This window comes from Podarcis erhardii (assembly GCF_964252035.2).
Source record: "Podarcis erhardii genome assembly, chromosome: 15".
Lineage (NCBI taxonomy): Eukaryota > Metazoa > Chordata > Lepidosauria > Squamata > Lacertidae > Podarcis > Podarcis erhardii.
Window position 1 is genome coordinate 13,809,091 of NC_138505.1, and position 16,020 is coordinate 13,825,110.

At 50.0% G+C, this 16,020-nt stretch overlaps 2 protein-coding genes across 2 annotated transcripts in view; both read left to right on the plus strand.

Annotated features, from left to right (window-relative positions):
• The window catches only part of IGSF9 (immunoglobulin superfamily member 9), a 55,333-nt gene extending 50,081 nt beyond the window's left edge, over positions 1-5,252 (plus strand). The window contains 5 exon segments of the mRNA XM_081840774.1: positions 7-67; positions 70-167; positions 169-800; positions 3,412-3,557; positions 4,735-5,252. Coding sequence (XP_081696900.1) covers positions 7-67; positions 70-167; positions 169-800; positions 3,412-3,557; positions 4,735-4,970 — 1,173 coding nt within the window. The 3' untranslated portion in view covers positions 4,971-5,252.
• A 6,423-nt stretch (positions 5,253-11,675) lies between these two features.
• Positions 11,676-16,020, plus strand: part of TAGLN2 (transgelin 2) — a 28,277-nt gene continuing 23,932 nt past the window's right edge. Inside the window, exon 1 of the mRNA XM_081843034.1 lies at positions 11,676-11,823. The gene's annotated coding sequence lies outside the window, so the exon portion shown is untranslated. The remainder of the gene's footprint in view (positions 11,824-16,020) is intronic.

Below are 16,020 nucleotides of genomic sequence, written 5' to 3' on the forward strand. Positions count from 1 at the left end.
TGTAAGCCCCCGATCAGCCAAGCCCATGCAAATACCTCAGCCCAAAGTGGGATTCTGCAGTACTTGAGTCTCCCTTTTTCAAGGAGATGAATGTGGATGGTGACTGGCCTCCAGAGGAAGAGGAGGAGGAGGAGGAAGAAGAAGAAGAGGAAAAGGAGCAACCTTCCAAACCAGCCCTCCAAGGCTCTGGGCAGCACTGAACTCACTGGGTTGGGGGATGAGGACAAAACCGTGTGTCCAGCCTACATGGACACGCAAGCCAATCTAGACCCTGCTCAGGTACAGGCCTTGGCCAAATCTCTCCTCAGGCTCCCTCACTCCAACACAGGCCCAGCTAAGGCTGCCTTTCCCAGGACCTCGGTTTGCCCGAGTTACCTCAGTTCCTTTTCGGAAACGCCCTCGCCCAAGGAACCAGGGCCTTGGTTGGAGGTTCTGTCGCCCCCTCAGCCCCCCATGGACAGCAAGCAGGCAGAGCTTGCCTACACAGCCATCCCCTCAGAGCCTCACTGGCTCCACGCAGCGGAGGAGCTCCCAGAGTCTCTGCCCCCCGAGAGACACAAGTCGCCCGTCGCCGTTGCCCTGGCGGGGCCGCCCGCCGAGAAACTGCCGAGGGGCAGTCTAACCAGCCAGAGCAGCGGCCGAGGCAGTGTGTCCTTCCTGAGACCTCCCTCGCTGGCGCCGTCACTGGCGGGCAGCTACCTCAGTTCCCCCTTTGCAGAAATGACCGGCTGGCAAAGCAGCTCCACAGGAGAAGAATGCAGGCTCAAAAAGGACCCTTCGGTGGTTGCCATCAGTAAAAGGTGAGACCAAGAGGGCAGGCAAGGGAGTGGAGGTGAACTAGGCCTGCAGTTTTCCCTGGAGGCTCTGGTGGGTTGGAAGAGTGCTTGGGGGCCTCAAGTAAGCACCTCGCAAAGGATGAGCCAGGGTGAAACATGTCTAGCAAATTTAAAAGTTTCTAGCCATTACGACTGTGCATCGAGCCCTGGAAGCCAGATGAAATTGCAAAAGCTGGAGTGAGGAATAAATGGGATTTCAAGAGGTTATAACCAGTAAAACTAATGCAACAAACCCCACATGAGAAAGCAGCCATGGTAGGAATTTTCCCTTCCTTTCCACATTTAGAGCACTCTCGGGGTCTTAATTCTGCAACCCTAAGTGGGCACAGAGACTGCAAAAAAAATCATAACAGTAGCCCAATGCAAACAAAATTCTGACCCCAGTGAAAAACTGGTAGGACATCTGCCTTGCAGGCAGAAGGCTCCAGGTTCAACCCCTAGGTTCTTCAGCTCCTGTCTCCAACCCCAGAGAGCTGCTGCCAATCAGTGTAGACAATACTGAGACTTGGTATAGGGCAGCTTCCTATCTTCTTAGGCTCTCCAGCTTTAGCAGGCAAGCAGAATAGGATGTGAGGAGGCGGGACACACAGCTGCCATACTCTCAGTGTCCACAGGATGGAGCCTCCCTTCTAAACATCCTTTCCGTGTTAATTTTGCTCTTTTTAAAGCTTCCAAAGTATTTCCCAAGTTGTGCATTCTTTTAAATTTAACTTTTCATAATTGAGCCCAACCGTTTGAAACCTGGAGGTTGGTCAGGGTGCAAGACGTCTCCACGCAGGGACACATTGTACCACCCAAAGGTCCTTTGCAATACAGGAGGGGGGAGGGACCATGCCTTGGTGGTGGAGCACCTATACTCTGCAGGCAGAAGGTCCCCAGTTCAATCCCTGCTATATCTGATTACAAAGGTTCAAGGAGCAGCAGGTAATTTGAGAAACAGCCAGTCAGAGTAAACAATACTGGGTTACAGGAGCAAAGAATCTGAGCTGGATGGAGACACCTTCCTGTGTTCTAAGGGAGAACATAGCTCAGTGGTGGAGCACCTGCTTGGCATGCAGAAGGCAACAGGTTAAAAAAATCAGAAAATCAGAGTCTTTGCCATTACCTGTACCTGAGACCCTGGAGAGCAGCTGTCAGTCCAGGGCCATCTGGAGAATTGGACTCACCTGGTATTACAGATTTGGGGAACCTGTTTCAGTCCAAGAGTTGCATTCCCTTCTAAGCACCTTTCCTAGGGCCACATATCTGGATTGGGTGAAGCCAGAGGGGAAGGGGAACAGAGCAACAGGTGTAGAATTTACATTTGATTACCTTTCGATTACCTTTCTGCACATGCTTGCACACTCGTCTTTGCCCTGCATCCAAACCAGCAAGAGGCATTATCGGAGTTCAAGGACAATGCGTCCAGGCAAAAGCACCCAAGGAGGGTGCAAAGCAAAGCCGGTGAAGGAAGCGGCATGGGGAGAGTTCTGAGGGCCAGATAGAGAGGCCTGGGGGGCCACATTTTGCCCCAAGACCTGGGGTTCCCCAACCCTGTGCCCGCTCTCCTGTCATAATGGGGGCTGCTCTGTGCACTGTCTGAGTCCACCTGTATTCCATGGATCTTTGCAATATACAAGCCTACCCCCATATCTCTGCCATTCTGTCCGTGAAGTGGGGTGGGAGGAGATGCTCCTTTAAACAGACGCTGGTAAGCTGTGGCAGCAGAAAAAGATCCAAACAAACTAGAACAGCAAGACGTGAAATAGGAGCAACAGCATTAATCATTAAAATAAATAACGTCAAAATGGATATATTGAATGTCATACGTGAAATATGAATCATTTAAGGGTAAATCTGGAAACCATGGAAGTAGCAGATGGTAAGTCAATGAATAAAGTAATTTATGGTCTATGTTAAAATCTGTAAAGGTTGGGGGGTTTTTTGGGGGGGGGAATCAATAAATAAAATGTAAAAGAAAAAAAGACCTAAACAGGCAGTGGAGGGGGATCGATTTGGAAGCATTGCTTATGGATACTTTTAACTTGTCCTATCAGTAAGCTGTATGTTTACGTAAATGTTTGTGTATGTTAAATGAACTGTTAATTGTTGATTACTTCTTATTTAGTGCTACGTTGCAGTAATGTTACATGTCTTAGTGGCTGTACTACTATTTTAGCGTGCATTGCTTGGAGCACAGATTTACTTGCGGAAAACGCAATATATGAGTAAATTTATAGAATGGGGCAGGCACTGCCCCACCGACCTCACTCTGCCCTCCGCCATCTGCCTGCCTTTTTTACTTTTAGCAGTCTGTCCAGTGGCTGTCACTGCCATCCTCAGTGTTGCCTTTATAGAATTCAACAGACAAGGAGGGGGGGGGATGGAACTAGACTTGAGCTGGTTCTGCCTACCATTGGCTCTGTCTCCGCTTCCAGTTGGACTCCCTGCTTTCCACCCTACCAGTCCAAATGGACAGCACTGCAAACAGCCTGGTGGAGAGGATCCCACCCTCTCTCCCTCTTAGCCTTTTCAGCCTCCATGTTTCCTCTCTCGCACACACGCCCATATCTAACTCCCCTTTTATCGCTTCCAGGAGGAACACATCTGTGGACGAGAACTACGAATGGGACTCTGAGTTCGCCCTGGAGTCTGACCTGCTGGATGCGCTGCAGCTTTATCGGAGTGGGAACCCCAAAAGGCCAGTCTCCACCATCGCGGCACAGGAGTTGGAGAAGCAGAGTAAGCATGGGGGGGGAGGGAGTTGTGGGGAAGGAGGCCACAGATGAGCAGAAGCAGAAATATATATATAAATATGTCCTTGTTTCATGGTGGCTCATCGGAGCCCACAGGGAGGCTTATGCTAAGTATGCAAAGGTGTACAACACACATTACCAGGCCTCCTCAGCACCCCAACCTTCATTAAAACACAGCCAGGTTACTAGCCCTCAGTGTCCAGAAGGAGAGATTTCTGTCGAGAGTGAGTGATTTGTGGACAGCTGCCCCATGTGGCAAACCACTGAACTGCCAAGTGACAGCTTCTTTCTGATGTCCCTCCGGCTCTGGACGGACCATTGGATCCTCTTGAACAGGAAAGGAGTACAGTGGTACCTCGGGTTAAGAACTTAATTCGTTCCGGAGGTCCGTTCTTAACCTGAAACCGTTCTTAACCTGAGGTACCACTTTAGCTAATGGGGCCTCGTGATGCCACGGCGCCACCGGTGCATGTTTTCTCTTCTCATCCTGAGGTAAAGTTCTTAACTCGAGGTCCTTCCTACTTCAGGGTTAGTGGAGTCTGTCACCTGAAGTGTTTGTAACCTGAGGTACCACTGTATTATCCACACAACATACTTTTAAATCGCACATTTTCCTCAATAGAATCCTGTCAACTGTGGGGGCGGGGCTTCAGCATCGTGGGAATTGCATCTCAGTGAGGGGTCAACTACAGTTCCCAGAATTCTTAGTAGGAAGTCAGGTGCTTTACATATTGTCAGCAAAGACTGGCACCATCTTTGCAGGGTTTCAGGGGGTGGGCATTCCCAGCCCTACCTGGAGATGCTTCTGCATGTAAAGCAGGTGCTCTGCCACTGAGCTACGGCCCTTCTCCATTAACAGAGTAGGAACATAGGAAGCTGCCTTCTGCTGAATCAAACCCATTGGTCCATCTAGCTCAGCATTGGCAACACTAACTGGCAGCGCCTGTCCAAAATCTCAGCCCAGGGTGGGGGCTCTTAACTGGAGGTGTCATGGATTGAACCCGGGGCCTTCCGCACACACAGCAGATCCACTATGACTGGTAACTTGGGGTGTGTTTATGTTGCTTAAGGTTCATTCCCATGCCATATACCCGTCCCGCTGGGCGAGAGCTTGTTCTTGCCTTACACCCTCTGACCACTCTCCCACCCCCTCCTTTCCGCAGGCTCCAAGACCTCCAGTGAAAGCAGCAGCTCGCCCTCGAACTCCCAGTCAGTGGGTGCCTTAGATGGGTCCAGCTCCCCGGTGCCCTTGCCCAGCCCTGAGGAGCGCTGTGCCGCCCTGCGCGAAGAATTTCTGGCTTACCGCCGGCGCCGGGAGGCTACTCAGCAACGCCGCCAGAAGCTGGGCTCTGGCCGGAAGCCGGGGGACGAGCGGTTTGAGCAGGCCACCTTGTTGTGAGGGGTCCCCAACAGCCTAAGCTGGCCACGTTGCCCCCCGACATGCATGCCGTGAGGGGGACGGTGTCTCCATTTTGACCACGCTCCTGTCGGGAGACAGTGCCCTCTACAGCTAACCAAGGGAACTACATCCTGTGCGGAACAGCTACTAGCTCCAAAGACATGAAGGGGAAGCCTTGAGGCTGACGTAGGGGGGGGGAGGAACTTTGGACCTTCTTAACCCTGCTGGGAGACGATATGTTAAAACTACTGGTGTTTTGATTTATTTTAAAGCTGATGCTGGGGTGGGGTGGAATTTGGGGGGGGGGTGCTGTTTTGTAAAACGGGACTTTGAAAAGAAAAAACGAAATTGAACTGAGTCTGGTGTCATGAGTGTCGAACTGTTATGTAGCCAAGACTGCACCATCCAAGCACAGGAGGGTAAGCTTAAAGGAGCCCCAAGGTTGGCAGAAGTACAAGGAAAATAGCGGGGGGGGGGGATCCCCAAGGAGGTTGGGCTGGAAGTCGCCAAAAATAGCCCAGCGAGGACTCAGCCTGCTCAATTGCCATGGAATGCTGTTATGGGAAGGAACGGGAAAACCAGGATGTAGAGGAGGAATGGAATGGAATAGCTTGATTAAAAGACATGACTGGCTGCCCGGACCACTAAACTGCAGCACTCCATGCTGCAACAATTTGTTGCGAGACCCAGAAGTCCTCTCCACCCCCCCCCCATTACACTGCATGTGAGGGTGCCCAATTTAAGCTGGAGAGAAAAAAATGTTTCCTTGACATTCAGTATAATAACAACAACAACAACAACAACAACAACAACAACAATAATAACAATAACAATAATTTATTTATTTATACCCTGCCCATCTGGCTGAGTTTCCCCAGCCACTCTGGGCGGCTTCCAATCAAGTGTTAAAAACAATACAGCATTAAATATTAAAAACTTCCCTAAACAGGGCTGCCTTCAGATGTCTTTTAAAAAGAAGATAGCTGCTTATTTCCTTCACATCTGAAGGGAGGGCGTTCCACAGGGCAGGCGCCACTACCCTGTAACCTCACTTCTAGCAATGAGGGAACCGCCAGAAGGCCCTCGGCGCTGGATCTCAGTGTCCAGGCTGAACAATGGGGGTGGAGACGCTCCTTCAGGTATACTGGACCGAGGCCGTTTAGGGCTTTAAAGGTCAGCACCAACACTTTGAATTGTGCTCGGAAACGTACTGGGAGCCAATGCAGATCTCTCGGGATCGGTGTTATGTGGTCCCGGTGGCCACTCCCAGTCACCAGTCTAGCTGCCGCTGTATCTTCGGAAATAAATCCATTTCACCAGTGCGCTTGCAAGAGCCTGTAAAACAAATAGCCACAGAAAGGGCTGCCCACCATGTTGTTCTTATCTCCCCATTGCCCCATATCTGCTTTAACCTTGGATAGGACGGGAGTTGTCCACTGCCCCCTATGCAAAGAAGCAGCAGGATGACCTGTCCTCCAAGGGGAGGCTGCCTGGTCTCTGCACAACTCTCAGCTCCTTTCATTCAGAGAGGGACACCTAGAATAGCAAAGTGCATGGAAGTGCAACAGGTAGGCCAGGTCGTTCTGAACCTTCGGTGTTCTAAAAGGGAAACTTTATTGATGTCAGCAGCATTGCATTCAAGCAGCAGTTCAATACTTTGCTCATCAGGGTCAATTTGGGCGGCGTGTTGGGAGGAACCAGGGCTTTAAAATAATCTCAAAGGGATCCCAGTGATACTCAGTTGTCCAGAAACCACGAAAAAAAGAAACCTGGAGCCAGTCCTGCGCATTACCGTCTAGAAGCGCCTCTGTAGCCTAACCTTACCATAATAGCCTTTGAGCAAACAGATTCAGATGCATGCTCACTGACCAGGTCTTCAGGAAGCGACTTTGAATGTTGACGCCTGTCTCCAAAGCAGAGAACTGTGATGCGCTGCCTAGGGTCGAGTTACATCCGGTTTCTCGAAGCTACTTGGAGTGTTGAACAAGCAAGGAAGAAAAGCAAGAAACAAAAAAACCCACTAGGAGGTCTTTCAGAAGAATGAACTAGTTGGGCAGTCCAGATCGCTTTGGAGATTGCTCGTGGGCTGGATGCAACCTACACTCACGCCCCAAGCGCAGAGTGTGCCAAAAGGGCCGTCCTTCCTGGTGGGCCCTACCCCAATCAGATTCCACATCCCGGTTCCCCGCAATTACAGTTGTTGAGCTTCTGTTCAGAGTGGCTTCCCCACAGACCATCCAGGGTTAAAAAGGAGGTTGATGACCCTGTGCTGAAAAAATCCTCCCGAGCTTCCTTTTTTCCCAAATTTGGCCTTTCTCTTGCAAGTCACATGGCCCCAAGGGGCTGAATTCTAGGGAAGAGTCCCTGCAGGAACGCAGTTGGAGGGAAGGGCAGCAACAGGCACAGTAATGCAAGCAGGAAGGAGCAGGGAGACAGACGATTGTGTGCGCAGGGCGTTCTACTTACGATGAACCAAGGGAGCAAAGCCGGTGAATTATTCCAAGGCAGCTAGGGATGGGCAAATCTCTCCCATTCTGGTTTCCTTTCCATTTCTTCTTACATTGTTAAGTCCAGCCCTCCACGTTTCTACATCAGTTTGCAAATTCTTTTTTAAGTCCCCATGAAAATTTGTCAGCATTGTGAGAATCTCTAAAATGCACATTTTGCGTGCAGTATACGCATTTTAGCAAGCGATCCTTGTGCACTCGCTGTGTTTTTGTGCACATTTCAACCAGTACGTGCATTTTTGCATCCATTACTTGGTTGGAAAACAGCACTGCAAAATTCAGAGAAGTGTGACTTTCGAAGGACAACCGTGTTTCAGTTTGCATGTTTCAGGAAGTGGATAGTAGGTAGATTTGCCTTTAAACTCAAACAGAATCATATCTCTCTCCTGTCCCAACTTCTAGACAGCCTGCTTTTTGGGGGCATTCAGCCTGATTTGCTTGTGGGGAGGTCAGACAACAGCTGCATTAAGTCATCGCCACCCCTCACTTTGTCACTTTCCTTATTGCAAAAAGTCTGTTTTCAAGAGGGAACATGGTTTGTTGTGCAAGATCGCAAAAGGATTTTTAATTGTGCGACCTGAATTTGCTGGTATGGTTGAATTTCATGTGAAAATGGTGACAGCCTAGAAAGCCCCTAGCACTAGTGTTGCTGCCCAGTAAGGGAAACCTTAAGTTGATGAATCATATTGCAATTGATTGCTCAGATCTGCATTAGTTAGCATCACCTTAGGTGATGTGGCATCCTGCGGATGTTATTAGACTCCAACTCCCATCAGTGCCATGCAAGACAGCCAATCTTTTTTTAATAATATATTTTTTAATAATATATTTTTATTGATTTTTACATAAAGTTTCCAAAAAGCATACAACATATTTTCTTATCTTATACAATGTTTTGGACTTCCATCAACCACATCTGAAGATTTTTCAGTCTTTATCACTTAATCTGCATTTCATTAGTTTCACTATTACTTTTAATAATCCTTCACTAATAATTCTCTTCATACTTTTCTCTGCAATGTTTCGCATAGTCCTCCTTACAAAACTTCTTGCAATCCTACTAGCGTAATCTGTTGATTACAATTGCTTCTCAAATAATTCACATACTCCAGTCCTCTGAGAATCTCTGATCGCAGGTTTCGAATCCTTCCTGTCATCTTATCTAATTCTGCACAGTCCATTAATTTCATCTGCCATTCTTCTTGTTGGTAGTTCTTCTTGTTTCCATTTCTGTGCCAATACATGCAGGACAGCCAATCAATTTGTTTTGTTTCCAGTCAGTTCACAGAATATTGCAGCCCTGTTGAACACCGTTTATTTGTTTGTTTGTTGCATTTATATCCCAACACTTTCTCCAAGGAGCTGAAGATACTGCACATGGTATCCTCATTTAATCCCTGCATCAGCCCCATGAGGTTGATTAAGCTGAGAGAGAAGTTCACCCAGTGAGCTTCACAGCCCAATGGGGATTTGAACCCTGGTCTCCCAGGTCTTAGCCTGACACTCTAACCACTACACCACACTGGCTCTGTTCCTCAACCAGTTCTGTTAACTGTTCTTTCATAGTGTAATAACCAGCAGCTTGCCTGGGCCAGATGCAAACATCAAGACAACTTTGTCCAGGCTCTGAGAGGTTCCCCAAATTATTTCAATCAAGGTAGGATTTAAAAAACACCACTAACATAGGAAGGAGCATAGCTCAGTGACAGAACAACTGCTTTAAATGTAGACGGTCCTAGGTTAATCCCTTGCATCTCCAGGTAGGACTGGGAAGGCGCTGCTGCCAGTCAGTGTGCATAATGGACCAATGTTCTGACTCCAGTATACGGCTCCTTTGTTCACCTTCTGTTGGGATTTAGGCTCTAGCTCAGGGATAGGGAACCTGCGGCCCTCCCAATGTTGTTGGATTTGAACTCCCATCATCCCTCCCCACTCGCCGTGCTGGCTGAGGATGATGGGCACTGGAGTCCAGCAACATCTGGAGGGCATCAGGTTCTGCAGCTATCTGGGAGCTGCAGAAGGACTGTGGTGGCAAGCCGACAAACCTGGGAGTCCTCAGTTCAACTCTCACCTCTGCCGCAGACTCGCGAAACAGCCACAGGCAAGTCGCTTTCTTTCAGCTTCCCTTTGCCATATGTTGTATGGGCAGGGAGAGCTTGCAGGTGCATTTAACCTTTCTAATGCTCTCCCCCCATCATGCAAGCATGATGTTAAAAAGTTAAAAAGCAACAACAGACTGCTTTCCCTTGACTACAAAAACAGCTTTTGTTTTCCAACATGGGAATGCACAACCCAAGATTCAGAAATCCCCTTACTGAGAAATGCTGGGTTCTAGAGCTGACTGACCACCTGTAGATATTTTGAACCTGCCTTATCCTCAGTCACATTGCTGGTCCATAAAGCCCAGACTGGTAACAGCTCTCAGGAGGCCTCAGGTAGGGAAAGCGTTTTCCCAGCACCTGCTAGCTACCTGATCCTTCTAACCAGGCTGGGACATTATGCATGCCAAGCACCTGCTTTGCCACAGAGCCACGGCATGCCCATTTTTGGAGGGCAAGGGAGGGGCTGTAGCCCAGTATAAGAACCCAGGGTTTTTAATTGTTTTAAATAGGTTTTTCATAGAATTGTAGTTACCCCAAGGGTCATCTAGTCCAACCCTCTTGCAATGCAGGAAATCTTTTGTCCAATGTGGGGCTTGAACCCACAACCCCGAGATTAAGAGTCTCATGTTCTACCGACTAAGCTGCTATCCCATACATCTGCTTTGGATCCCGAAAGCCCCAGGTTCACACCCCAAGGCATCTTGAGTTATGACAGGGAAAAGAACCCTGCCTGAAACCTGGAGAGGTGCTGCCAGTCAGTGTTGGCAATGCTCAGATAGATGGACCAAGGGTTGGAGTCTGCATAAGGCCACTTCCCATATTTCTACAAATATGTCCCCACTTTCCCCCTGATGTCTGAGACCTCTTGCCACCAAAGGGGGGGGGGGGAATAATGCCCCGAGTAGACCAAGAAGCCATTCCTTCTCAGCACCCCAACCATCTCTTTGGAGACTTGCGGGGGGGGGGGGCGCCTGTCTGTGCAGCCTTGAGGACTAGCAACGTGATGCTTTGATTAAATGAGCTGGCATGTGTACATTTCAGGATGCCAAATTCTGCAAGTGCCGGGAAGGGATGGGGGAACAAGCATGTCCCTGCCCATAGCAGCAACTATACACACACACAATCTTCTCTCTCTCCTTCATCCAGCCAAGCAGCATTAAGAGTTCAAGGACCCATTTCCAGATAGGCAAATGCACAAGGTGTGAAAGAAGGACTAGTGCGGTCTGGGGGGGGGAGTTCCCGGGGCCAGCTGGAGAGGCCTGGGGGGCACCCCACTTTATAAAACAGATAAAAAACCCAATCTAGCCTCGTTATCTAATTCGGGGCCCTAGTAGCTTTCACCCAAAAGTAAGTACCGACCGAGCGCAATAGAGTTCGCTAAGTGCGCTTACTTGAGAGTAAGCGCCACTGAAATTAAACTATATATAGCAGCTAGTCCTCATGGAACTGATTCTGGTTAAGTTCCAGTGGCCTGAACTTGCGCGGCCGGGAAAAGGTCCCGCTTCATGGCGTCTGCTCAGGAGTAGGCGTGCATGGGATCGCAGCCGTCCAGAGACAGGGCTGGCTGCCTCTGCAAATTTTCCTTGGATCGGAATCGGCTCCATTGAACGCACCCGAGAACTTGTGTAGGATCGAGTCCTGCCGCTGCAAAACCCCACCCGCATGCACCGTAACCTACTCGCGAGCAAGCACGCGTGTGCGAGGTGCAGATCTCAGGAAGTCCGCGGGGTATGTAATGAGTGTGTGATTCTGTGCGTGGTGCACGTTTACTCGGGAATAAGCCCCGTTTGGACTTCGGGTTGTTATTTTCACTCCGGACTTAAGACAGGCTTGCAACGGGGAGGGGAGCACGTTGCAAGCAGAACACCACTTAGTCGCGAATAAACCAGCAGCCTCCCCGGGACTGTCCCACCGCAAGCGAATTACTTGCAAGGAAGCCCTCCCAAACTGAAATCAAGTAGCGCTTCACTCCCCAAAGCGGGGGTCCTTAGGGCGCCAGTGGATCCCCCACGGGGCTTGCTCCCGAGTAAACCCCTCGCCCGGCTCCCAACCGCCGCCCTGCGCCTTTAAGACCTCTCCCCGTCTTCCCCCCTCCGCCGGGGGTGGCACCGCCTCCCCGCCCCTCATTAGCGCTGACATCAGCCTTAAAAGTCCCAGCTTTGGGCGTGGAGGCGCAGCGCAAGACGCGGCTTGATCGACCCGGTGTCTCGCTCGCAACAGCGCCTGCGACGCCCCGGTGGGAAGGTAAGGGGACGCTGCGGCCGAGAGGGGCCGGGGCTCAGCCTTAAGCTGCGCTCGCTCCCTCGGGGAGCTGTGGTCCAAGCCGCCGCGCTCTGCACATGTGCTGGTGAACTCTTTTCTCTCTCTCAGCGTGGTCTGTTCCGTGCCTGAGTTTCCAAGAGAGGCCCCGGTCCTGATTTCAGAGCCAGAGGACTGGAGGGCGATATATACTATGCGGTGCAGTTAATTGTGGTTCATTTACCGCGGCACCCAAATAGTTCCCATCCCGGTTTAAGGCGTGGGACGGGTCAGGGGTGGATGCTCTGGGAGAACAAAAAAAGGGGGGGGGACTTGGAGCCCCCTTTTCGTGTGGGGAGAAAGAGGGTTGATATCGAGCTATTTCCCCTAATTATGTGTGGTCTTTTCAAATCGATCGCCACCCTTTCTGCTACCGGGGAGGTCTGGTCTGAAAGTAAACAGACTGGGTGCGTTTTCCAAAGTTTTAGGGTAAACGGCGCTCCGGTTTAAGGGGACCCTGTGTAAACGATGTATTTTTCCCCCTCCCCGCCCAGTCTCCCTGTTCTGTTTGGGGAACGGCCAAAGCTCAGTGGCGGAATATTTGCTTTGCTTTCAGAAAGTTCTACGTATTTCCCCGATAGGAGTGACTCCTGTCTCTAGTCCTAGAGCGCTGCTGCCAGTCAGTGTAGACAATACTGAGCTAGGTGGACAGCATCTAAGGCATCTTTCAAGGCGCTTTGATTTGCCTTGCTCCGCATCTAAACGCCGGCCTGTGCGAACATGTGCGTTGCGGGATGATGTCACCTCCGCTAGGCTCCTTTGCTTCATCAACCGGATTATAGGTATTCACTGCCATAACACCAGAAACTAAGTGGCTGTGACCCTTAGTCTACTTGCTTGAAAGTGATGTCATAGAATTGTAGAGTTGGAAGGAACCCCGTGGGTCATCTAGTCCAGCCCCCCTGCAATGCAGGGATATTTTGGCCAATGCAGTACTCGAACCCAGAACCCTGAGATTGTGAGCCTCGTGCTCTACCGAGTGAGCTATTGCAGCTGTACCTGTTTTTAGATTACTCCTACACACGTGTTTGTGTGTGTGTGTGTGTGTGTGTGTACACTTGACAAAATTTAATCCAAAAGAAATATGTTTAGGACAAGAGCGTTCATCCAGACTAAGCTACACTTAAATCCTAGGCACACTTAAACTGCAGCCTTAACTCTTCTTGCCTGGGAGCAAGCCCATTTGAATTCAGTGGGACTTAATTTGTGAGTAGGCTTGGCTGGGATCGGTGCCCGAACTTGGGAGCCAGCCCCACTGAAAGCAACAGGGTTTGCTACTGACTGTATGTAGGACTGCGTGTACGATTTTATTTTGGAGTTTTTAACTTGTTGGATAAAGTTTCTCCTGAGCGTACTTTCACCCCTCTTTGGCGCTTCTTTGCAACTCCCCCCCCCCCCCGCCAGCCCAATTTGCTACATCTCCCTTCCAATTTTGGGTATCTCTCTCTACTGGGTTTTTCAGTGGGGCCTGCCTCACCCCGCGCCAAAATCTGTTATCAATGGGATAGAGCAGGCGGAGGGGGAATGTGGTTTCCTAACTCTGTGCAACTGCTTTTGAGTAATGAGGTCTGAATGAGTAATTGTCTCTATTTATGCGGGGGGGGGAAGGAGGAGGGGGGAGAGAGAGGAATTTGAACCGCATCACTGAGCAGACCCTCTCCTGGAAATGAGACAATTTGGCAATGTCTCCTTGCAGACTGTCTTTTGCTTCTTTCAACTGAGGCACGTCCTCGACTGATCTCTGACGGAGGTCGAGGAATGTAGGGATGACGAAACTGGGGGGGGGGCAGAGAAGTTTTCTTCGGAGCCCGCTTCCAGTCTACGCAAGAAAGGACTGAGTTGCCCTGATGATGACTCCTTAGGGAAGGATTTCAGCCACCCCAGGGCTGTGGTCACAAAACGGAAGAAGTCTAGTTACTTTTCTAGTGGGAGATAACAAGGTGGGCAGAAAGGCATGTGTGGGTTCCGTTGTTACCTTGTGGAACTCCTTGCCACAGGAGAGAGCAACGGCGGCAGCAGCTGCTCGGTTATGGCATTGGTATAGCACTGTGGCTGAGGATGAGCTTGAGATCAGGGAACCTTGCCTTTTCAAAACTCTCTCTTTGCCCCATGCTCACTAGGTGGTTTTAGGAGAGTGAAGTATCTTTCATACAATTGAAGCCCAGCCTTGTCCATGAATATTGTTTTCATGGGTTTTGACCCACAATAGAGCCTCCATTGCAAGGCCCAGTGTATCCTGGATTGCTAGGCACTGGCATAGGCCCTAACTCATGAACCTTTCATATCATGGGGAGGCTGTGCCCCTCTGGAAGTTGTTTAATTCTAACTCTCATCAGCCCCAGCTAGCAGGGCCAATGGTCAGGGCTAAGAGGAACCACGGAGTCCAGCAACAGTTACATGTTGGCTGCTGTCATGGATGCCTTAGTTGAGATTCCTGCATTGCAGGGGGTTGGACTAGATGATCCTAGGGGTCCCTCCCAACTCTGATTCTGTGACCCTCCCAAATACAGGGTAAGCAGGATGGGGGTGTGGCCCAAAGGCGACTCTCCTGTTTTGCATGCGGATGACCCCAGTTTTGAATTCTGACATGTCTTTTTCACAGATCAGCAGCAGATAATAAGGGAGAAGTCGTTTAGCCCTGTGGCCCTGGAGAGTGACTGCTACGCGTAGCCAGCAGTGAGTTAGGTGGAACCTTGATCTGATTAACAACATTTCAAAAAGTGTTCAGGGCTTGCCTCTGCCTTAAAAACTTGCAAGGCCCTTGGCACACTTTCAGACGTTGAAAGGCAAAAGTAATGTGTGGATGCAGCAGACCCGTGTAGAACTCCCCCGGTATATTTTCATTTGGGAACAACTACAGCTCTGTGTCTCACCTGGGAAGCAAACCTGGTTTTGTGTCTGTAATGTGGATACTGCTGACAACCTGATAAGACAGGTCAGAATTGCTTTGGGTGCTGGAAGAGAGTTATAAAACTCCAGATGCATATTGAATGTTCTAGGTGCCCTGACTTTTGTAGTCTTTGATATGCCGACGTTGAGGCTGAAGTGGGCTCCTTGTTTTGTGCAGCCTGAATAAGGAACTGGAGTTGGCACACCCATGCACCCCAAAATAAGCTCTGGGCTAACTTACACCATAAACCTCCATGACCTGGAAGCTGCCGGCTTTCAGCTACACCCCCATTGTCTCCCAAAGCTATGCAAGCAATTGGCACACATATAGAGCTGGTAATTGATGCTTCATTGTTTGAAATGGGTGTGGAACACCCTGATAATAAGGGATAGGACCCGTTTTAATTTTAAGCAAAAGGAAACCGCCCTCTTTCTTGCCTGCCTTCTCTCCTCCAGTACACACACAGCTTCCTTTGTTAGACTTGGGTCAATTCTGCAATGGGAGCCTTGGGCCCAGGAAGTTATAAACCAGGGGTGGGGAGCCTTGGGCCGAGGGGCCAGTGGTGGCCCTCAAAGCTTCTCTATCGAGCCCTTGGCATTCACCCCAGGCCATGCCCCTCACAAGGCCCTGAATATTTTTGCTGGCTGGAATGTGCCTGATAATGCTTCTTGCTTCAAGGTTGGGTTGCGGCTTCCCTTCAGGTGTTTTCCTTCAGGTTCTGGAGCCTGAGCTTCATCTAAAATCACTTGTAGTCATGCAGATCAAGGCTGGCTTTGGGTCTGAAGAGGCCTTTGGCAGAGCGTCTCGGGTGGGCAGAGGGCTCTTCCCTAGGTGGGCTTCTCTGTCGAGGGTCTTGGTGGTTGGCAATGAGCTTGGATACCCACAATGCCCTGCTAGGTAGTAGTGCTATTCCCAGGGCATTGTGGGGAATCTTGAAATGGCAGGTGGCATTCAAACCCAGCTGTCCAGTGATCCATACAGGTGACCACGAGGATGGAAACGGATGATTGACACAGCTGGGTGCGTGTGTGATTTATTAACTCGCCTTTTAACATGGGTGCGTATGTCTTGCACATTGGCCTATGTTGCTGTGGTTAGCGGTTGCCTGGTTGAGGTGTGTGTGTTGGGGCGGCGGCGTGTTGAACACAGCCTAAAAAGCACAGCCCTTGACAGGCTGAGTTGCTGATGGCATAAATCAGTCAAGCAGTAAATCTCTGCCTGGGCTGTACCACCTGCAGCTGCATTGCAGCCTC